The sequence below is a fragment of the Oxyura jamaicensis genome, chromosome Z (assembly GCF_011077185.1).
Source record: "Oxyura jamaicensis isolate SHBP4307 breed ruddy duck chromosome Z, BPBGC_Ojam_1.0, whole genome shotgun sequence".
In the NCBI taxonomy this organism is placed as follows: Eukaryota; Metazoa; Chordata; class Aves; order Anseriformes; family Anatidae; genus Oxyura; species Oxyura jamaicensis.
The window spans coordinates 42,819,243-42,842,363 of record NC_048926.1 but is presented as its reverse complement, the minus strand read 5'-3'; the positions used below and the strand labels follow the sequence as shown (position 1 = coordinate 42,842,363).

Sequence of the window (23,121 nt, the reverse complement as noted above, 5' to 3'; positions counted from 1 at the left end):
ACTTGATAGTTTCTTTCCATTTACTGCAAAGATTTCATTAAATGCACTAGGTATTAAATACTTTGTATTTGCCAAGAATTTCAGGATTCAGTGTTATTCTTAGAAGAAGATGTAACAAATTATTACACTTTGGCAGATTAATATTTCAAACACCATCTAAATACACAAATTTTAGGAATAATAGCAAACTAAGTGCACAAAGAGGAGAACCAGATATATGTTCGCATATCCCTCTACTTGACTACTTTGTGGTTCTCTAAAAGAAAGTGATTTTAGTTACCAGTTCAGTTTATCCCTTACTTTTGTATTTTTAGTTTCTTGGTTTCATTTGCATACTCTGCAGTCTGTTAGTTTTTAATGTTAATTTTTAATTTTACTCCAGCTGGTATGTCATCTAATTTTGTGGAACAGCAGAAGTGTGCAGTGCTATCCAGTTAGCTGCTCTGGTGATGAGAGCCTTTAAACAGTCACCTCTTAAGACAAATCAAAATTGGTTCAGCATCTCCTCTTTACCTATGAGGGGTTATGCAGGGGTTCCTAGCCCATGACAGAGGAAACTTTTTTCAGACTTCCAGAAGTGGACTACAAAGCACAATGTTTCCCTGGCTCCTCACAAGGTGCTTCTTCCAGTCCTTCTGTTTCTCAAGAAAAACTTTTTTTTTTTTTTTTTTTTTTTTTTTCTATTCTTGTTTTCTTGATGGTTTAAGCAGATTAACAAGGTGAGGGTCTGGAACTTGAGACAGACAAGACATCCAGTTAATAACAAACTCACCTGATTCTTTGCTCAAAGAATTTGAACCAAAATTTTTATTGTGGAACTAAAAGTTTTTTTTTTTTTTTTTTTTTTTTTTTAAGAAAAAATTCCTAATTTAAAGGCAAATATCAACAAAGTTCTGTTTCATATTCAATAGTTACTTGCTTATTGTAGTAAATACTGTCTGTTAAAAGTACTTTCACATTAGAAATCTCCCAAAGGAACCATCTTAAAAATATCAGTGTCGAAGCTGATGTGAATCCCTGGTTTGTAGTTAGTCAGCACAGTAAGAACAGGGCATACAAAGAAATATGGTTTCAACAAAATTAGTAAGTATACCTAGGGATTGCCATGAGCTACAAGTAGATAAAGACAAAGCGCAAGATTCTGTTGATCAGTGAAATGCCTAGAAATAAATGAGCCTTGTAGTACTTTAGTTTTTTAGAAATCTTTGTTCTTTAGAAGTATACAGTTTGGAAGAAAATTCATTTTGAAAAGGAAAAATAAAATACAGGGAGCCTATAATATAATTGCAACTTATGCTGTCAGAAAGGAATACCAATACCTCACTGGATAAGGGGAAAATTATGTTTCTTTTTTTCTGTTTCAAGGACTCAACGGGGACAACTACGTTTTTAGGATTTACAGCTGCAGGATTTGTAGTTTTTCAGGGGAATAAACGAATTCATTTGTTAAAATGGTAAGCATGTAAAGTAAAACTATATTAATATGCAAGAGTCTTTTTCCTGTGTCTTTCCTTCTTCATACTATCTTCACCAGTATTTGTTTTCTTTAAAGTGAAGCATGTGAATATTCTTTCTTTTGCCCCATCATGTTTCTGTTTTAAAGCACCTTAGATAACACATATAATAATAATAATTTGATTTTGTTCTTCCTCCAATGAATATTCCACAGGGTGCATTAGTCAACATAATGTACAAATGCTAAAATGAATAAGATAATTTTTCAACTCTGCTTTAAATCATCAGTGAAGCTTATTGACAGGGATGTCTGGAAAAGTTTACAAGAGTCCACCTGCATCTTTACTTGACTCTTGGAAATATTACCATTTCCTCATTCAATTAACTTCTTCCAATTCAAAAACAATGTAAGAATATATTTGATAATCAGAGGATGTGGTGATAACACCTTTGAATTTTTATTTTTCAGCCTATTTTTTAAAGGAGTGGACACTTAGGTAATTCCTCTTTGTCTGCCTTTTCTTTTTTCTTTCTCTTCTTTTTCTTTTTCTCTTATTCTCTCTTTCTTTCTCTTACCTTCTCTTTCTTTCTTCTGTTTCCCCCTTTCTCCCTTTTCCTTTAAAATGTTTAACAGTTGGCCAGCCTCAGCTGTATAAGGAAGAGGTAAAACTGAGCTCCCACAGGCAGTACGACAGGAGAAGTCCAACAATGTGGTGCAGTTTACGCACAGGCATGCACAGAGCTTAATAAATCTCATTTTAGCCCTGCTGCTAAACAGGTCTTAACAGCAGCTACATAGAAGAACTCCTTGCCTTTCTTCTGAGAAGGAGGTGAGCAGGAAGTGAAGAAATGGTGAGGCAGTTATTTATGTAGCCATGGACTCTTTTCTGCATATAGAAACCTTCCTAAGAGCTGACTAACCTGAAATCAGGTACAAAGGTATAAAGTTCGTGTAGTCCTGCCTATACTGTTTGCTTCCCTGTGGAGCTCTGGGGATGTTTGTCAAGTACCATGCATCTGTGATCCTGTATTCATATTGTAGTTTCCCAAGGGGTAATATTAGGTTGCCCTGTGCTTAGGTGGTTTGTGCTTTTGGTGTAACATCCACACAACTCTGCTGTCATTCTACAGTGGAGGAAGGACAGAGTATCTCTTGCCAAGCATGTGTCCACCACAGGAGCTGAGTTTCATAGCACTTTGTTTTTTTTCATGTTTCCACTCAAGGATAATGTGACCTTTTGGAGGTCTCTATGTATTCACATAGACCATTGGCACATAAACAAGACACAAAATGAAATAGTGATACATGAAAAGTCATTAAGTTGTCTCAGTGTTAATGCTAGCTACTGAAAGGTCAATCCGAGATTTATCTGGATGCAGTGTAGTGCCCCTTTCATTTCTAAGACCTAGATCTGAGTAGCTTTCACTGATATTAGATGAAATTTGCACAACCCAATAAAAATCCCAATTCATATTTGAGATTTTCTTGTCTCCAGGTTTTACTGATCCTGCTCCACAGAATCTCAACAGATTTTGAGGACCAATGAGTTAGATATTCATTAAGAAAGGCATTAATTATGATGGACATGCCAAAAGACATTTTCTTTAACCAGTACCAAAAAAAAAAGAAAAAAGAAAAAAAGCAGCAAAACTTTCTATACGTTTTAGTTTGGGTTGCATTAAAAAAAAAAAAAGATTGGTTCTGTAAATTATTATCAATATAATGTATTGATAATGCATTGTTTTTGTGCATTGGTTCAACCAAACAAAGTGGTTTTGGATTTTTGGTTTACTTTAAAGATTTATTGTCATATTGTTGTTTCCAAAAATTATTTTATTTTCTGAATAATATTTTGATTCAGAATTCAAGTGATTTCTATAGAAGGTTCTTGCATCTTTGTAACCTGTCTCCCAAACCCATTTTTGAATAATATAACTTTCCTCCGAGCAACTTTCTTCACACTTCATTATGTACCAGAACATAAACTTATCTCAAATTGGTTTATCAAGAAAAGCAATCAGCCAATCAGTATTTTTCCCCCTTACTTTAAAAAGCTTGTCTTTTTTTTTTTTTTTCATCTTTGTGTCCTTCTACTGGAATGAGACATTTTTGTTGCTAATGTTAAATGTTAGAAAGATTATGGAATATCATCCTTCTTACCTCAAGAATCGTTCTCATTTCAACTATCTGTCATCCAGACTCTTCAGAGAAATTTATGAGAAACTATGGTGTCTCCATTTCAGCTGTGGTAATGACAAAATTTCCATTACAGTTTAAGATGGGATACTGTATTGTCTTAATATGGTGTAGCATTATTCCATATGTAGATTTGACTACGAAGCTGGGTTAAACTCTGACATAGGTGTGAAACTCACAAGACCTAGTAATAAGTGCTGTCAAACCTTTTCCTTTTCTTCCTGTTGTGTTCTGGCTGTAATAGTCAGTTTCCAAGATGTGCAATATGAAACCACACAGAAATAAGGATATAGATGACATTGGTGATAAAATGTTCCTGCATCCGAAAAGTTGTATGCATTTTGTGCAGCATATGCATGCTAGGTGTGTTACCTTTATCTCAGTTTAAATCACTTAACATGTTCCAAAATTTTAAGAAGTAAGAGGAATTACAGAAAGTATAATAAATAAAGTGTAAACATAGCCTTCTGTCTACTTTTAACTTCCGCTTCTTTTTCCAGGAGCTAAAATGATTTATTTTTTATTTTTTATTTTTTGAAAAGGGATGTAAAACAAATGCTCTGGGCTTATTTTATCTGCTGTAAAGGAAATAAGAACATTACATGTTTTTATGTTAAAGGTTGTAAGACTTGCTGATGCTCTTTGTCATTTGAGAGCCTGCTTGATGTTTGTGAATCAGTGAAACCTGCATGCTTCTGTCTCTTGTTCCCATACTTAAATTATTTTTCTCTTTTTAGGTGTGATGTCTATAAACTGAAGTTTGAAGGGAAGACTTTTTATGTGTTTGGAGCTCAGAAAGAGGTCAGGTTTAATATTTTACAGAAATTCTGTACTTGATTTAGAGTCAGCTTAAACATAACAGCATTTTAAAACAAAATATAAAATTCTAGAAAGGTGATAACTACACTTCATATTGCAATTAAAATACAGAGTACAAGGGAATGGGAATATTGTCTTTGTCAAAAGAATGTCGAATTTGCAAGGTGTTGAGAAGTTTCTCACTTAACCTGCATGCAGTGCAGTGTTGATTACTCATGGTTTTGATATCTGCGTCATCAGATTTTAATGGATCTTTAAAAAAGCTGTACTTAGCCCACTCTATACCAGGTATGATCAGCATCTCTGTATGAATTAAAACTGCTGGGCATTGATTCCTTGATAAGAGTGAGATATTTTTGTTTAATTATGATCACTTCCTCAAATCTTGCTCACCTAAATAGCCTGCAGTCAGTCCTAGGCAGTTAGGATTATTGTCATTGGACTGTTGTCATTAAAATTCTAAAGATTTTGACTCCAAGATGCTAGCAGTACATCCCCATAGGGCAGAGTGAAATAACGCAAGATTATCGTTTTGGATTGCAGTCTAGGTGAGGAACAGAAAATGGAGGAAGGAAGTAGTGTCCAAGGTAGCAGGGTCTGTTTGTGTGAGTGCAAAGATTTGATGGTAGGATATAGTGAATGGGGGAAATGGATGGTAAGCAATGCAGCAACATGAAGTATTGAAAATAGAGACCTTTGCTCCTTTGATTTTGGCTTGAAGGCACTTGGTACAGATTTATCCTAGAAGACACTTGTATATATGCTCTTCTCTACCCCCCTGAAAGCATCCCGTTTTATTTATGAAACTGTTTCCCAAGCAGTTTGATTATCAGCTATATAGGGTTTTTATTTCTGTGGGTGAAATAGATGGAGGGTACACAGCAAAACTTGACCTTCAGTGTATCTGGTTATTAATGATTGCCAGCAGCTATGGCTACTTTGGTCTCTCAGAATTCAGAACTTCTGTTACTTTTATTTTCCTTCTTTTCCCCACACTTAGAAAAAGGCTGTGCTGACATTCCATACCTCAACACCAGCAGCCTGCAAGCATCTTTGGAAGTGTGGGGTGGAGAACCAGGCTTTTTACAAGTATGTAATCCTGAAGTCATTATGTATTCTAGAAGTAAAGGAATGTGCATATCAGTAGAAGATTGTTCAATGTGAAATGTTTCATTTCATTTGCAGAATTCAAAAAGTGAACAGAAAATATGCAAGTTAATAGGCAATATTATTTCATTTCAAGAATAAAATGTTTAATAACAGAAAGATGCAGAGGGGTTATGTGAGTGAATAAGCATTTTTTCCCACTGTTTCTGTGACTCTGTAGTGTGATGTTGGATGGACATGGTACTGCACTTGTATTTGGGAACATGTTACTGTTAGCCCTGCTGCTGAATGCTTTGAGAAAGGAGAAAGTAATCTGATATATTTGATTCCCTGAGCTCTTCTGCCAGGTGGTGGGATTCTGCCACTGAAATCCAAAGCTTAGTAAGAGTTGATAAAATAAAAAATAACTGCAGTGAGTTTTAAAAATATTCTTAGGGTTTTAAAGATGTCAGCTGTGATCTATTTTTTTTTAATATATAAAAAATTGCTTACAAATTAATGAGATTCTATTCTGTCAAAAAGATCTGGACTATAATTCCTCATTAAAAAGCCATTATGCATTCTTTCTGCCCTCAGCTGACCTTGTTAGATATTTTTCCTTGTTTATTAACATTTCCCATTGGGCATGTAACTCTTCTTGCTACTCAGTCTGTCCCTATAGCATTTTGCATATTTCATAAAAATAAATAAATAAATAAATAAATGTTTCTCTGTAGGTGTATAGCAACACAAGGGGGCTAAGGTAAAGGTAAATTGTAACTGAGCAGGATGAATGTGTCTTGTAACACAGATGTTAGTGACATACTTTATTTTAAAGAAGATTCCTTCTTTCATTTTAATGGATACATTACTGTATCATTATAACCTATTCAATTAATGCGTTCACTGAAAAAAAAAAAACAGGAAATATGAGGTACTACAATACAGCTGCTAATTCTTCTCTATGTTAGCATCTGCTATATTTGAGACTGAATTAATAACAAAAAATTATCAGAGAATGTTTTGCCTTGAAGGTACATGTAAGTAGGAAAGTAAGGTATGGTGTTTGGTAAATTTTATTTTATATTACTACAACTAAGTGTGGAGAATAAAAAACAATTCCCACTTAGAAGAAAGGAATTTGTGCTCAGAGTAAATGTTTGAGGGGGATTCATAGGAATATCACCTCTCTGCTCTTACTGTTAAATGGCTGTAATATGAAGTGTTTGTGTTTTGGTCACAAATGTATGATTGTATTGGGTTTGACCTTTACTGGCTTCCAGATGCCCACCCAGCCTGTCTCTCACTCTCTATAGATAAGATGGCAGGAAAAAAATAAGATGAAAAAGCTCATCTACTGAGATAAAGACAGAGAAATTGCCTACCGATTACTGTCATGAGCAAAACAGACAACTTTGGGAAGATTAAATTAATTTATTGCCATTAAAAATAGAGAAGGGTGGTAACACACAAAGAAAAAACTAAAATCACCTTTGCCCCCTTCCCAGGCTCAACTTCACTCCTTCATTCCTGGCTCTCCTACCTCCTTTCTGTGCAGATCCATCCAGTGGGGATAGGGAATGGGGATTACAATCAGGTAGACAGTTCCTCACTGCTGCTGCTTCTTGTCACGTTTTTTCCCTGCTGCAGTGTAGGGTCCTTCCAATGGGGTACTGTCCTCTAGCTACTGCTCCAACATGAGTGACTCCCCATGGGTTTGTCAATAACCGTTCCAGCATGGATCCTCTGTGTGGGGTGAAATCCTTCAGGAACAGACTTCTCCAGTATGAGCCTGCTATGGTTTGTGGCTCCTTCCAGAAAACTTGTTCCATTTTGGGCTCTTCTCCTCAGACTGTTCTCCACAGGAGAGCACCAAGCTCCTGCCAGGAGTATGCTCATGCATGGGCTCTTTGTGGCTCTTCACCATGAAGGATCATCTCCAGCTGGAGGGGTCCTACCTGTGTGGCAGTCTAGATGTCTGCTCCACCACTGTTCTCTCTATGAGCTGTGGGGGAATCTGCTCCAGCACCTGGAGCATCTTCTCACCCTCCTTGACTGACCTTGGTGACTTGAGGGTTGTTACTCTTGTATTTTTTTCCTCACTCCTCTCTTTCACGAGTGGTGCACAGTGGTTTTTTAACCCTTACAGTAGCACAGAAGCAGCAGTGGGTCTGTTTTGGAGCCAGTTGGGACTGACTCTGTCCAGCATGGTGGCAGACCCTGGACTGTTCTCACAGTGGCCATCCCCTGCAGCGTCTTGGGATACCAAAACCTTGACACATAAACCCAGCAGAATGTCTCACTCTTCTTCTCAAATGTCTTCAGGGCACCGTTATGGAATAATTTCTTCAGTATGGTTACTTAAAATTATGCTTGCCTGTTTGATTTTTGGTGGGTCTCAGAAGAGGACTAATCCAGTAAAGACCGGTGTTGATATTCAGTGGACAGGCTGATTAATGATTAATAGTTAATCAATAGTTAATCTGCAAAGTGCAGAAAAATAATGCCAACCCTCCAAATATGGAACAGAAACCAAAGAAAATTTGAAGATGTACTTAAGATAGTAGTTTTCCAACAGAAAAACGTGTTTATACAGTTTATACAGAGAAACTGAACTGTGTATTGCAATTGTTAGTTACTTAACAACATTAGATATTTTAGGGTCTATATTAGAGCCCCATTGTCTCTTTATGTTCTGTATAATACCAAAAACATATTCTGATTAGAACAAATATAGTCAAGTCCTGAAAGGAATTCATGGTAGTAACACTCTGCCTTAATTAGATTTGGGCCTCCTCTACTTGGAACAGCTTGAGAATTGAAATTTATTATAAGATCATGATCTCTTGGTGAAAAATGGGTCTTTATTCATTTTGAAAATGGAGCTTAAATCCTGATTCAATCCAGGCTCCAGGTTAACTGTTTTGATTATTTTCAACCAGTTATAAATCACAGAATATTGTCTACTAGGGTCTGAGATTGAGAGACTACATATAAAATCAGTTTGCCATTTTGAAGCCACAGTATGTCAAGGAAATGACAAGTCTCTTCCATGATCTGTGTAGGTCAGACTCTGTTGTGGTAAAGTGTTGCTGTATACTCTGTGGTTAGGGAGGAGTAGTATGGCATGATGCGGGCTACTGAGAAGTTGTTGACTGCATAGAGTTACCAGGAATGCAAGTGCTGTTGAAGACAAATATTACTGCTTCTGTATTCTTCATATGTTCCACTAGTGGGAAAGTGGGAAGAGCCATTTTGTCCTCCTCTACACTAAACATGTCCTCAGGGCTGTTGGCTTATGAGTCTTTCCTTCATCCTAAGAATGAAAGTCCCTGGATATGTAGCAAGTATCTGCATTTCATAGTCATGCTTTCCTATCAAGGTGATCACTTGTTTTATGTTCAGACATTCTGCACTGTGTGAATTGGCTTAGGTGTCAGTTTATATTCAAATTTGTAGGAGGGCCTACAAAAAATTGGAAAGTCACATTATTGAGTATTACTTTGTGGCATAAAATTAACGCAGCTTATAAGTGGCCTTGTTCATTTTTGAATATCCTAGTCCTTCTATGCTGAAATGAACAGCCTTTTTTCTTTTTCATCAAGGTATGCAAAATCCAGTCAGATCAAGACCATGTCCAGCAGCAAAATATTTTTTAAGGGCAGTAGATTTCGTTATAGGTGAGTACTTTCCTATTCATGGTAAAACATTTCAAAAATTAAGGGAAAATTTCAGTTAATACTTGTGGCAAATCGAAGCCTTTTCTTCCTGAGCACCCGTTTAAACCTGGTCCAGGTCAGGAATCAAAATAATTTTTCTTGTCTCTTTAGTGTCTAAGATAAACTTAATGTAGACTCCTGTCAAAGAGCAGTTCCACCATAACAGGGTGGAACACCTCTTTTGGTGTGGTTTCTATAAAATAAGGGTGCATGGTTAATGTGAAGATTGACTTTGCCTGTCAATAGGCAACTCTGGAAAAGGGGTGTAGTAGTGGGATGGTCTTAGTAACACCTTCCATTCCACTGCTTTTTCTTCAGTAGCTTTGCAGATAAGTGGTCAGCAGAATTATTACTCTGTGACATTATATATTATCTATACAGGATTTTTTTTTTGCCTCTCTCCACCCCCTTTAAAAAAAAATAACTTAGTTGCTGATGTATGTATAGTGCTTGGCATCTAATGAGCTCGTTTACTACTTATTTGCTTGAATACGTGGTTTATGTTTTAATGCAGTGGAAAAGTAGCCAAAGAGGTTGTGGAGGCAAGCTCTAAAATCCAGAGGGAACCTCCTGAAGTTCACAGGTATGTCCTTACATTCAGTATTAAAATTTAAGGAGAAAAGAGGATTATTGTTCTCCACAGAGAAATTCTCTTTCCTCTTTGAGATGTGATGACTGTCATTCTGAACCTCCAGACTGAGGCATGTGAGCCTAGGGAAATGTATTTTGCCAGTGTTAGAAAATTTTGACAATAGTGTATTGTCTCATAGGGAAGTGAAGTTAATCTCTGATACTTCAGACCTAGTTAATCTCTGATACTACAAACCTAGTTTTAATCAATCAGTCAGATAATTAGCTTATTAACAGAGAATGTTGTCACATGATTGTGGCAGAGGAGTAAATTTTCATTTCATTATGTTCTTGCCTAGTTCTTGCCTAGCTTTGTAAGATTCTCTTTTGTTTATGAAGATGGGTATATTTAGAGGTATATTTGATAGCTTTTCCATAACCCAGTCAGATGCAAATGCAAGAAGTTCATTCAGTATTTAAGAAAAAAAAAAAAGACTTGTCAGAAATAATCACACAGAATCACAGAATAGTTTGGGTTGGAAAGGATTTTAAAGATCATGTAATTCCAACCCCCCTGTGATAGACATGGACGCCTGCCACTAAACCAGATTACTTAAAGCCCTCTCCAACCTGGCCTTGAAAATAAGCAACTGGACTTTCTAAGCAAACTAATACATTCTAGATTTTATCACTCATACTGAAAGTGAAACTTGATCAAAGCCTAATTAAAGCTAACAGAGTTAGAATCATAGAATCATCTAGCTTGGAAAAGACCTTCAAGGTCACCAAGTCCAACCATCAGCCTGACCTACTGGGTCCCATCACATGTCCCCTAGAGCCACATCTACATATTTCTTAAATACCTCTAGGGAAGGGAACTCTACCACTTCCCTAGGCAGCCCCTTTCAATTCTTGACCACACCATCTGTGAAGAAATTCTTCCTAATGTCCAATGTAAATCCCCCCTGGTGCAACTTGAGACCATTTTGTCGTGTCCTGTTGCTTGTCTCCTGAGAAAAGAGACTGTAATGCTGTATAAAAACTTCTTAATAGTTACTTAATTATAGTTACTTAATTTTCTGAATATTCTGCAGCTAGTTTTATCGTATTTATTTGTTTGTTTTTGGTCAGGGAGCAGGGAGGCTTTTGGGTTTATTTTTAATTGAGTATAGTTTCTTCACCTATACTTGAGAGAAAAGTGGATTGTCTTAGGAATACAGGAATATATTTGCAGAAAATATAAATATGTTGTCCAGCCCTACGATGGAATTAATAATAAATACATGCAGGGATGCAGGGATACATTTGTACATGTTTTTGGAAATTACATTTAAAAATGGTGAAAGTAATGGTCTTAGGAAGTGTTAACTGGGAACATAGAAGGCAGAATATAAGTCCATCACTGAGACAGGGTAGAATGCTTAGACGTACAAATGCATTTTAAATGAAGTTAGTTACTCAGAAAAAGAAGTCTCTTATTGGTCACTTTCCATAAGGGTTCTTTTTTAATATATAGGATAAAAGATTTTTAAGGAAAAATATTTTTAACATATATATTAATTTGCTTTCAATATTTAAAGATCACATTGTTCTAATTCCCACTGTATATAAAGAAACATGTCAGAGGTGGAATAATTTTATAGAACAATGATGCACAGATTTAACACTCATAAATCGGAAATCTTATTTTTTATGTTTAACCTTAAAAATGCTTGCATTGACAATATTATGGTAACTCCAATTTTATATTTTTTAAACTGCCTAAGAAAAAGTCTCCTGAGGTCAAGTGTTTTTGTAATGCAGATTTTGAAATGGGAGACAGTGGGAGATAGCCTGACCTAATAGATATACAAAAGGTATAGAAGTAAGCAAAAGATACAGCAGAGTTGCAGCTCAAAAATATGTATTATATAACCAGGCTTTAGAAACAAGTCAGACTCTGAAAGAGGATCTGGATCCTGGAGACAGTACCATTTTCAGGTGCAAAACAGTTAGAGGAAATAGCATGGTTGAAAGTATAAATTAAAAAAATATATTTAGTCTCCTCACAATCCCTCCCCAAAAAGCAGGTTCAGTACCATGGCTGTGCTGAGAGAGAAATAACTGTGAGGTGGTTCCTGCACAATGTTGTGTTCAGATATTACACTTAAATAACTATAGACTGAAAACCTACTTGAGTACAACAAGTACAACATACAACATTAATGCAGCGGGAAATTCTTCTGAAAAATATATACTAAGTGATTTAATTTATTTTGCTTCCAAAGCATGCCTGAAGGAGGGATCCCTGATCCCTGTAAATGAGTAGGAGCCTTATGGTGTTAGCAGGCACAACTTCCATTTTGGGAATTGCTTGATAGCTTGTTTCAACAAGCACAAAGATCAGGGGCTGCACAATAAGCCTGCAGTAATTACAGTTATGCCAGTGGAAAACGTCTCTGGATAGTGAAAATTTAAACTAAATAATTGTTAGTGACTGCTCACATAATGCAAATGAGGACATATATTGCTTTAGGTATATGTTAATGAGCAATCATGGCAATTGAGCAAGAAAGCTTGTTAATCTTCAGAGTATTTACTGACATGTAAAGTGACTTAGAGCTGGACAGCTGTGTCCTGAGTTTACCTAAACCCTCAGCAACACTCAGTCCCTTCTTTTGACTTGCAAAAGGTATTTTACTCAGTGTATGTATCGGTGTGTGTGATTGTGAGTTGTCTTTGTGCAAACTTGGAATGTATTCTGTGAAATTTCAGTGCTGTTCCTGGGTCTGCTGCCTTTTCTTTCACTGGTGATTTTAAGACAGAGCCTAATTTGGGGAAAACTGAAGATGGATGAAGAGAACACAACATAAACAGTATTCCTATGCTATAGTGAATGCAAAGCTATATACCATTTGAAGTCAAGGAGAATCCTCTTTCCTTTTGTTTTTGTCAAAAATAAGTATTTTTAAATGTAAAGGTTCAGATATATTGCAGGATTGCTCCAGGCCTGTGTCATGTAGGCTCTAGGTAGATAATTTAATCTAAACAGCCATTTTACTTTCTCAGTAATATGATTTTAGGCTAGTTAGCCACGTGACTGAAGCAATTCAACAACATTCCTTACACTTTCCTGAGAAAGTTCAACACCTGCTACCAGGAAGGCCTGTTAGAGGCAACTAAGATAAGAAAGAAAACGAGCCTGAGCACCTGGAAGCATGGTGTGGAGACAGAGTCTGGGGCGTGTGAGTGTGAAAGCTCTGTTCATCTGTTAACTACAGAGATAGAGTTGTTCCAGCTTTATTCTTTACTCTGTGGTGCTCAAGCCATAACAAATCCTTCACCCAGTCCCAAAGGCAATGGAACAACATCAGCAAAATGATTTGTATCCTCCCTCCCCTCCCTCTCCTTGAGGCCAAGTGTTCATGTTGGCTGTGTGGTGTGGAGAGGAGCAACACACTGCAATACTGCATGAGATGAGAAGGAGCCAGGCTGCATAAAAGGAGGTCCATCAGCACAAAGCCTTCAGCTATTGAAAAGTCTTTTATCTGCCAATGGTGCAACATAACATTACTGAAAGCAGAGTGCAGAGCTCAAGGCCTATCCTAATTTATATAAAATGATTCCCAGGTGAGCTGTGTTTATATGACTGTAGTTGTTTCCATGTGAATAAATTGATCCTGTTTTCCCTGTTCTTTTAGAACCAGCATTACCCAGAGTCGCAGCTCTCCCTCTCTGAACAAGCAACTCATAATTAATATGGAACCTCTGCAGCCTCTCCTTCCTTCTCCATGTGAGGAGGAAGAGATTCCCTTAGATGAAGGTGAGTCACTTACCTGATTCCTGGCAAATGCTAACAGTATGTGTTAGAAAATATATGGGAAAAACATAAAGGTGTGTTACTGACTTAGGGATATGGAAAAAAAAAATCATTTCCACTAGGACTACACAATTAAGGCTCTGTACATCACTGAGAAATGATCGCCAGCTCAAAGAACTGTGCGCAAGCCTCATGCAAAGTACATTGTGAGGAAAATTAATGCTATTCAGTTTCTGTTTCTAAAATCCTTTTTGTGATTATGAAGTGAAAGGAACTTAACAGAAAATAAATTACCTCAATATAGGACCATTTTACTAACCAATAACTTCAGTTTATTGCTAGATACTGTGTTCATTTTGGTTCCCTTTTATATTAATTTCTGTTCTAATGCTTGGAAAAAAGATTCTACTAATTTAATTCTATGGATAAAAAGGGATGTTATCTGATGATCAGTTCAAATACATTTTGTATAACAGGGATTTCCAAGTGTTTAATTTCTTGATATTTTAAAAATCACGTTGAATGCCTATCTTTCTAAAATGCACTCATTACAAATAATGGTATGAACATCTTAGCCAGTTTAAGTGAGGATAATTGCATTGTTCATAATAAAAAAGGAAGACAACTAACTAAACAAAATCTACCCGTGGTTCTTACTTGAGATATAATAATCAAATCATTTCAGACCTTGGGAAATACAACATCTACTGCTACTTTATTATGGTCAATTCTTGGGAAACAGAACAGCTGAGTGTTTTGCAAGTGAATTTCTTTCCATGGGCGTATGTTCTGAGTTTCGTTTCATAGTAGTCATATGTGAAATCCTGTTTTGTTCATTCTTTGGAGTTTCATCACAAAGTGTTGTAAGAATAGGATGAATTAATTGTCTGTGTACTTGGATTATAATTATTATTAGTAAGAGCTGATGACAGGTAGTTAATTTTAACAGTTACGTATTTACCTCTGCTCTGACATACCTGTATCTTGTGAGAATTCACTTTCTGGCAGCCAAGTATCAAGCTCCTATGTTCCTGCTAGGCATTTCCCACCACTGAAGAGTAATAACAGCTTGCTGCTTGTGCTATATTTACAACCCTAAACAATGAAATCACTTTCTGGAAACTGCTGACTAATCATTGCTGTATGCTCACCACGGTGTGTGGCTATGCTTCAAATACATAGATTACATAATTTGGAAAGTCATGTTTCCTTTTAGGTGAGCAGATTGTTCTTACTTCTACAATTCAGTAAAACATTTGTTGTTGGATTTTCTGTAGAAGATATTATGAATATACACTTAAATACCATCAGCTGCTATGTAACAGTGCTTAGCTCTTGTATGGTATTACCCTGCAGTGAGCTTGACTATATTGTTCAAATTGCAGTTTAAGCTGATTTTGCAGCTCGGACACTGATGCTGGTCCTTCTCCAACCTCCCCACATGCACTCACACCTCCTTCTGCTGTAGTTTCCCATCTTCTCCCTTGTACCAGCACTAATCACCTCAGAGTGAGCTGACACAAGGACTTAAAATATTAGTAATAATAAAAGCCAACCCTTAACTGTACAGTGTCCCAGTTCTTGCTGGCTCAGCCTTTAAGAGGCTCATCAGAGAGGGCCAGTCAAAGTGCTTTTTCAGGGCAAGGGCAGGAGCAGAAGTTTGTCAGCAGGGAGAGGGAAGGCAGCTGGTCCTAGGACTGACTGAACCACATTGTCAGACTTTATTAGTGTGCTACACATGTAAAACAGCCTTGGCATCTCTCTAGATGTTGGGGCCCGAGGTTGGGGCGCACAGTCTGGGGGGCTTTCTGAAGTGCCTGTAAGTGCTGCTGAGCACAGTGCAGCAGCGATAGAGGTGGCTGCAGGTCAGGTCAGCTCTCTCTGGGCTGTGTGGGTTGGCTTATGCAGCTTCCAGCAACCATGCACATACTTCTACAAGGTGTGGCTGTATGCATGTGATGTTCCAGCTGCTGATGGCAGAGACCTTGACACGGTGCTGCAGCGTGCTGCGTAGGAAGGGCCAGGCAGCTCATCGGCAAGCAAGGCTGACAACAGCACTGTTGCCTGAGCATGCCTTGGGCAGACTGAGGGCAGTGCACAGTTTTCTCTTTTAACTGAGCAAAACTTATTTGTTCTTAATTTTATATCAGCTTCACATATTACAAGCAAATCACAAGGCCAAAAATACAATGATTGTGGTGTTACCCTTTTTAATTGCTGTCTTGAATAAGCATCTCTGCTCCTTCAGCTGCTGGAGAGATTAATTCTAAGTTGGCTGTGTCTGGAAGTATGAACCTGAATGAACAGTAACTACTGTGTAAGAGAGAAGATTGTGTCAATTACTCTGATGTTGCTAGGGAACAAGTCAATAAGAAATGGTGCTAACAGAGTCTGTAGGGGATTTTGAGCAACCTGCCTTGTTATTCTTAGGATAATCCTATCAGATGGGGGAAATATATATATATATATATATATATATATATATATATATATCAATGATGCAACCAAATATTAAAAAGCAACTATAGCTCAGCCATCCTTCCTTATGAAATGTCAACTTTACAAATCTACTCCATCTGTCATGCTGAAGGGAAACTGTCCTCCAAAAATCCCAAATTGTCCAGTGGATTTGCTGACATATAAGAAAGTGTATGCTCACTAAAGAATGGTCATAAACAACTGCTCCCTGTGGGAAGACGGATACTACATGTCTGCAACACCATTATAGTAGTTTTTTTTAGCAGTTACCACTTATGTAAGAGGTTTTGAAAACACGCATTTGTTAAACTGGCAGCAAAAATATCTTGAGTTTGTCTGTTGATGTCTCATTGCTCAAGACGCAATTCTTCATTCTGCCCTTAGAGGCTGTACACAGGTGTCCAATTATGAACTTAAACAGATTTGAATTGGTATTCTTACTTAAGCATAATTGTTTCCTTTTTAAAATTATAATTATGTAGCTGAACTAGCTAAGAGGCTGGACACCAGACAGTATCTCTTTTACCAAATGAGACAGTAAGTGTGCCAGTGGAAAACTGGTGAAAGCTCTGAATATCTGCATTTTAGATGTCAGCTGTATATAGTATTTGGCTTCTGTGTAAGACACTGGCACCCAAATGTCAGTGGATTTCAGAAATGGGATTCAGGATCAAGGAGCTGATGCCCCACTGATGGTGCAGTCACTTTCAGATGCCAAGCCCAATTTGTAGTATCCAAATTTGTCTTAGCAAATGGGGTTAAGAAGAACTACAAGACTGATGATGATGTATTTCATAGCATCATAGAATTATCAAGGTTGAAAAAGACCTTCAAGCTCATCTGGCCCAACCATCACCCTAATATTCCTTGCTAAGTTTTTAAATGCTTTGTGAAAGCATCAAGAACTACCCAGAAATTCTTAATTTTTTTTCTTAAACAATTCTAAATTGTTTGATTTTTATGAAAGCCCTGGAGAAGAACAGAGATTTGTTAAAAAAATATGTTGTCAGTATTTTGCAGTAGACTTGCTGCTGAAGTAAATTATAGCTAATGCATTTTTAAAAATTATTAATATATTAATATATATTATACAGATAATATATTAAGATGTGATTTTCTTGGTATTTCTCAGGTTTTACAAGGAAAAAAAAAAGAAAACAATATGCCTCTGGAGTTCTGGTTTTTATAGAGTTCTTTCTGGTAATGACTGCACATTTTATATAATTTTAATCACATCCTGTCTTCTTTAACTTCCACCTGGTCCTAAGATATTTAGATATTTGTTGAGGTATTCCAAGGAAATGAAATATTAGCATTATTTCTGGAGATAGTTCCTTTTTTTTTGTCCTTGGACATCCTGAACATTTTACTTTTGTTCTTTTGTCCACCGATTTTTTATTCTTCTTTGTGGCCTTATCTGTGGCTTCACGTCTGATGTCTGTATTTCATTTACAGAAATTGAATGAAACTCCAGACTTTTATTATTATTATTATTATTTTTAAATAGCTGTTTTGTGCATTAGCATCACAGCTTCTGACATCTGATTCTCTCCCTGTAATGTTGTTTGGTTTTGTATGTTTCTAGTACCTGAGTTTCTCAAATCTCTACCACGTTCTTGCATTATGTGTTTCCCTTCTCCACTTTGATATGTCTGTCTTCAGAAAACTAATCTAAAGCCCTAATACCTTAGGTTTTGCAAGTCAGTTCTCAGATCTTTGTGGGTACTGCTTAAAATTCATGTTTTCCTTGTTATTGACTCTTGAGGTACTGCTCTTTCTTTATCAGGAGCAGGAAAGAGGTATGGTAGTGTACAGATAAAGCATAAAATGACTGACCTGCATAAAAGTTGTCACATGGAACTGAATTTTACATGCATAAAAGGTCATTTTTACCTTTTGAAATGTTAAGACATTCTTTTAAAGGCACTCTGCTACCTAAGTTTCACCTGTATCAAGGAGTGTGTTTGCAAAATTTATCTTTATCACAGATGGCTGAATTAGGTCCTTTTGAATGTTCCCATTAGGTTCTTTCCATGTTTCCTATTCTGTAGAATATGTTTCACCACAGTGCAATTGAACACCTTAGATTTCTTTTGGTGTTGCTGTAGCAATTGTGTGGATGCCTTCTTTCACTGATTTGGTAATGTAGATCACCTGGCAATTATTTTGCATTTGGTCATTATTGTCTTTGGATTTCTCAGCACCAGCTGCAAGCAAGGCTTCACCTATCTGTGTAGTTCACTTCCCAAAATGAAAAACTATATCTCTACTACACATTAATATATATTATATTAATAATACATCTAAGATTCAGAAGTGTGGTTTTGCTATGTGATGAAAACTTCTTCTAAGTCATCTGATATATGTGTGTTCAGGTTTCTAAGAGGAATTATTTTCTTGGTGACATTAACTTTTGCTTTTGGAGCAATCAAAGTGGAAGTGGCATGCTTCAGTGATTGGTTGGTCTACCTCAAATTGTAGTTTAGAAAAGAGATAGTTGATTGTACAGACTTATTCCAGATTCCTTCTGGTTAAAATTCATGCTCCTTATTTTTTTCTTTCCCAGAGAGTTCCACACTTTTTAGATGTCCTCATTGATCTGGATGATATTTTAAAGTGTTATTTATTTATTTATTTATTTTTAATTTTTTAATTTTCTTATGAAGATGTATGTCTGTGTTTTAAGTTGTGTATGAGGAACTCTTGCCCTTTATTCAGTACTAGTAGCTGTCTGTCAAAAAAAGATGTGTGCTTGACAAATATTCATTGCTACATATAAAAATTTGCAGCGACAGTGTATTTTACTAAACCTACTTTTGTGTATCACAGAAGTATAAAGTACAATGTTAATGGCAATTACCTGGCATTAACAATATCTTTCCTTTAAAATATGGAGACTTTGTTGCATCCAACAAATATATGGGAATGAGCACACACCAGCTATTGTGTAGGTCTGGTTGTCTGTCTGTGTGTGTGAATTCTGTAAGCTTCAGTTCCACAGCAGAGGCATCTGGAACTTCTGTGGGTACAGATTAGGCATTAATGTGAAATATTGGTCCCTTATTTATCATCGTCCCATAAATATTAAAAATACACTAGTAAAATACAAAATAATATTAAATGTAACTTCACACATTATATCTATACAACACTGTAGCTGATAGCATAGTCTACTTTTTTCCTGTGCACAAATTAGTGTTGTTGCCCTGAATTTTTATTAGAAAAAGGTTTCAGTGATAAGTCTTTATGTACAGTGGAACTAGTACACAGTCTTTTGACATTCTTATTTTTAAAATAATAATAAAATAATATTAAATATTAAAATAATAAAATAATATTTTTAAATCCTACCTGTTGGATAAAAAAGACACAATTTATCTTCGTATGTCAGATAGAGAGAATCATGAAATGTCTTGTGTCATATAGTATGAAACAGTTTTCCCCCTTGAAATTGGCAGAATCACTACTCTGTCAGCTGTTGGTATCTGTGTGCATGCATATATAATAAAAAAATTTAAATTGCAGTATGTTGGAGGTCATCAGATTTCTTAGTTGAGTTTCTAAATAAAATAAGTTCTATTTTTAGATATCCATGGTCTGCAAGATAATTCCATTTTCCTAATTTTCCATTAAACTTAGTTGCGGCCAAAATGAGCATCTTTAGCTCAGGCCACATATATTATAATTTTGTACTAATTGTTTGGTAAATTTTAATGATGAGATAATTCTCTCGTTTATGGAATAAAGTCTGCTCCTTGTAAGTTCCTCTACTGTGCACTTTTCCTTACAAATTTCTGGGAGTTTTCTAAAGTGTGTCATGCAATTAGGAGATCTTAAGATCCTTGTATGCATCATTATATCTTTTTTTTTTTTTTTTTTTTTTTTTTTTTTTTAACAGGGGGTTACATGTGGGACCCATGTGGGGCCCATGGGCTGCAGGGGGACAGCCTGCTCCACCAGGGGCCTCTCCACAGGCTGCAGGGGAACTGCTGCTGCCTGCCTGGAGCACCTCCTGCCCTCCTGCTGCACTCCCCTGGGGGCTGCAGGGCTGGTTCTCTCACATTTTCTCACTCCTCTCCAAGATGCTGTTGTTACACAGCACTCTTTTCCCTTTCTTCAGTCTGCTCTCCCAGAGGCCCAACCAGGGTTGTGCACAGGTTCAGCTCTGGCTAGCAGCAGGTCCCTTTTGGAGCTGGCTGGGGCTGCCTCTGACCTGACACGGGGCAGCTGCTGGGCTCTGCTCACAGAGGCCACACCTGCAGACCCCTGCTACCAAAACATAGCCACTTAAACCCAGTACACCGTGCTGGAACAATTTGCTCCTGATGGATGGCCCATGGTACAGACCCATATGGGAGAAGTTCTTGAAGAGCTGCTGCCTGTGGGCAGCCCCCGTGGGCTCAGTTTGGGAAGAATGGCATCCCATGGGAGGGACCCCACGGGGAGCAGGGGCAGCGTGACCATGAGGGAGCCATGGAGACGAAGTGTTACGGACTGACCACAGCTCCCATTACCCTGCACTGCTCAGGGGGAGGAAATGGAAGTAGATGGATGAAGGGAAGGTGTTTGTAGTTTGCTTTTTGTTTCTCACTACTCTAGTCTGCTAGTGATAGGCAATTAATTATATTAATCTCCCTTTGCCAAGTCTGCTTTGTCCTTAACGGTAGTTCATGAGTGATCTGCCTGTTCTTAACCCCTGAGCCCTCTTCCATTGTGTTTCCTCCCCTGTCCTGATGAGAAGGGGATTGAGCAAGGCAGGGTGCTGGAGTTTAGCTAGCCATTAGGGTGAAACCATCACACCTGTTCACTGTTTTCATTGGCCTGGGAAGTGTATCAGCTTTGAAGACTGTTTTTTGGTCATAGTTTTCTGCTTCTGGGAGGGGATTTTTTATTTTTTTATTTTTTATTTTGCCCTTTTAAACACTTTTTTTGATTTTAAGAGAAGTTACAGAACCATCTACTGTTTTCAACATACCCTGAAACTCTACTTGAATGGTAAGGGTCTCTCTAACACAGTTTCTGCCAGTGGTTAGCATTTTAGCTTTATTAGTCTAGAATAGCAACTTAGGAAGGAGGAGGGTGGACAGAGCTGCAAAACCAAAAAGTTACTAAGACTGGTGATACTGCCTTCCTGTCTGTCTGCTGGAGAAAAACAAACAAAAAAGAGTCCCAGGCAGCCCTGCAGGAGAAAAAGAGGCTCCTTAGGCTCCTCTTCTGAAAAATCATTGGTGAAAAGTGTCTTCCAACCATTATGCAGGATTCACTGCCAGTGCCAGGTCATGTAAAGTCTTTTTTCTTTCTCCAGAAACAGAGCCTGTTCCTTACTTGCTGAGAGAGTAAAGACAAAGAGTTGCTGACTCAGCTACAATATTTCAGCATAAATCGCCCTTAGTTTTGTATACGTAGTCTTGTGGGCAATGTCTTGAATCACAGTCATTTCTTTTTTACAAGAACACAGTTATGTAAAACATAAATGATATACATGTTCTTATAACATGAACGTGTTTCTGTTGGAAGTCATTTACAGCCTTTTCCAGGTGATCTTTGTGTCCTCAGTTAGGCTTTTCCTTGTGTTTGAGCATTTGCCCTGCAGGAGGAAGGACTGAAAATGAACACTGCTGCATATTCCTATGGGCCTGGGAGGTAGAGGAAGGGAGATACCACAGACACTTTCCGAAAAGTTCCATTGAAGTAGACATCTTTCATGAGAGAACACACATTTGCGGGACAGTTCCCCTTCCTCCCTTATTTCCCATGTATTTGCATGCATGTCGTTGATTTTATGGTGCAGAGAGAACAGGGATGCCAGATAACAGACTCAAGCAGTACGATCATTAAAGGTAAGTATTTGGAGAACTGAGAGTCTATGTCCCCCCATACACCCCTTCTCTCTGTGGCTTCAGTGTACCTGGTAAGAGCTCCTTTCCCACTGGAACAGCATGACACTGTGCATGTGGCTGCATTCCAGCTTCCAGCTGGAGCAAATTATCAGCAGTCAGCATCTATGTGTCATTCCTTTTTTTAGGATCCTGCATATCCATGCTGCAGAGGAGCAGAGAAATGGCCAGCCTTCTAAAGCAACACATCTCTCTGGTGAATGTGAAGGCATTCAACAGTTATCCACAACTGGGAACTGGAGCCCCTGTGCAGAGAGACATTTTTCCCAAACTTAGGATTTTTCTCTTGTTTACTCACAAGCAGGTTAGCTTTGATGCTAGTATTGACATGAAAGCATTTTCATCTTACTGGTTTCCCCTCTGACTAAGGCTTTTCAGCATAGCATGGGGTTTTTCCTTTTGTAACTACATTTTCCACAAGTATTTTCCAGGTAGCACTGGGGAAATTGACATCAGTTATCAAATTAAAGCTCTTTGGAAAAGTAATGGCTGCAGTGTCATTTTGTTCTGTGAAAAACAGTCCCTAAATGCTGGCCTTTTGTTTCATTGCACTGTGTTTTGATGCCTTGGATATTTTTATGCTTGTGTGTGTGTGTGATTCAGCTGTTATGCTAGCAACTGCTAACTGAGATGGATGCTGTGGAAGTTCGTATTGTACGTTATGAGGCATGTGGAAATGTTTAAAAATAACCTCTCATTCTGTTCCCTGCTGGGATATTTTTGTTGTCCATGTTAGAAGCTTGTCATTTGATTCATTGAGAGGGACTTGACTTAGTCTTTTAAAACTCAGTGGAAATGCACTAAAAGGTCAGAGACAGTATGGGTAGAGACTTTACAAGATTTTGAGAACACGGATTCATAGCCAAGATGGTGAAATGCCTTGTAAAAATCCAAACCAAGAGAAGCATTCATTTACGGATGGTTAACCACTGTAGCAAGGAAGTGTGTATTCGATTACTGCGGCATGGCTCCAAGATCACAGCCAGAAGGGCTGGTAAATTTTATTTTATTTTATAATTTTATAATTAATTAATAATTATTTTTTAATTATAAAAACTATATTTTTAATTATAAAAATTATATTTTAATTATAAAAATATG

At 37.3% G+C, this 23,121-nt stretch overlaps 1 protein-coding gene and 1 long non-coding RNA gene across 4 annotated transcripts in view; one reads left to right on the top strand and one right to left on the bottom strand.

Moving 5' to 3' along the window:
* FRMD3 (FERM domain containing 3) overlaps positions 1-23,121 on the top strand; it is a 149,615-nt gene that overhangs the window by 115,410 nt on the left and 11,084 nt on the right. For all 3 annotated transcript variants that reach the window (XM_035309396.1, XM_035309397.1, XM_035309395.1), the window contains 6 exons: positions 1,366-1,454; positions 4,390-4,453; positions 5,472-5,560; positions 9,163-9,237; positions 9,791-9,859; positions 13,527-13,648. In XM_035309396.1, the coding sequence (XP_035165287.1) occupies positions 1,366-1,454; positions 4,390-4,453; positions 5,472-5,560; positions 9,163-9,237; positions 9,791-9,859; positions 13,527-13,648 (508 nt within the window). The remainder of the gene's footprint in view (positions 1-1,365; positions 1,455-4,389; positions 4,454-5,471; positions 5,561-9,162; positions 9,238-9,790; positions 9,860-13,526; positions 13,649-23,121) is intronic.
* Positions 21,441-23,121, bottom strand: part of LOC118155832 — a 13,267-nt gene continuing 11,586 nt past the window's right edge. The window contains exon 3 of the long non-coding RNA XR_004746036.1: positions 21,441-21,451. This is a non-coding gene — a long non-coding RNA (uncharacterized LOC118155832). The remainder of the gene's footprint in view (positions 21,452-23,121) is intronic.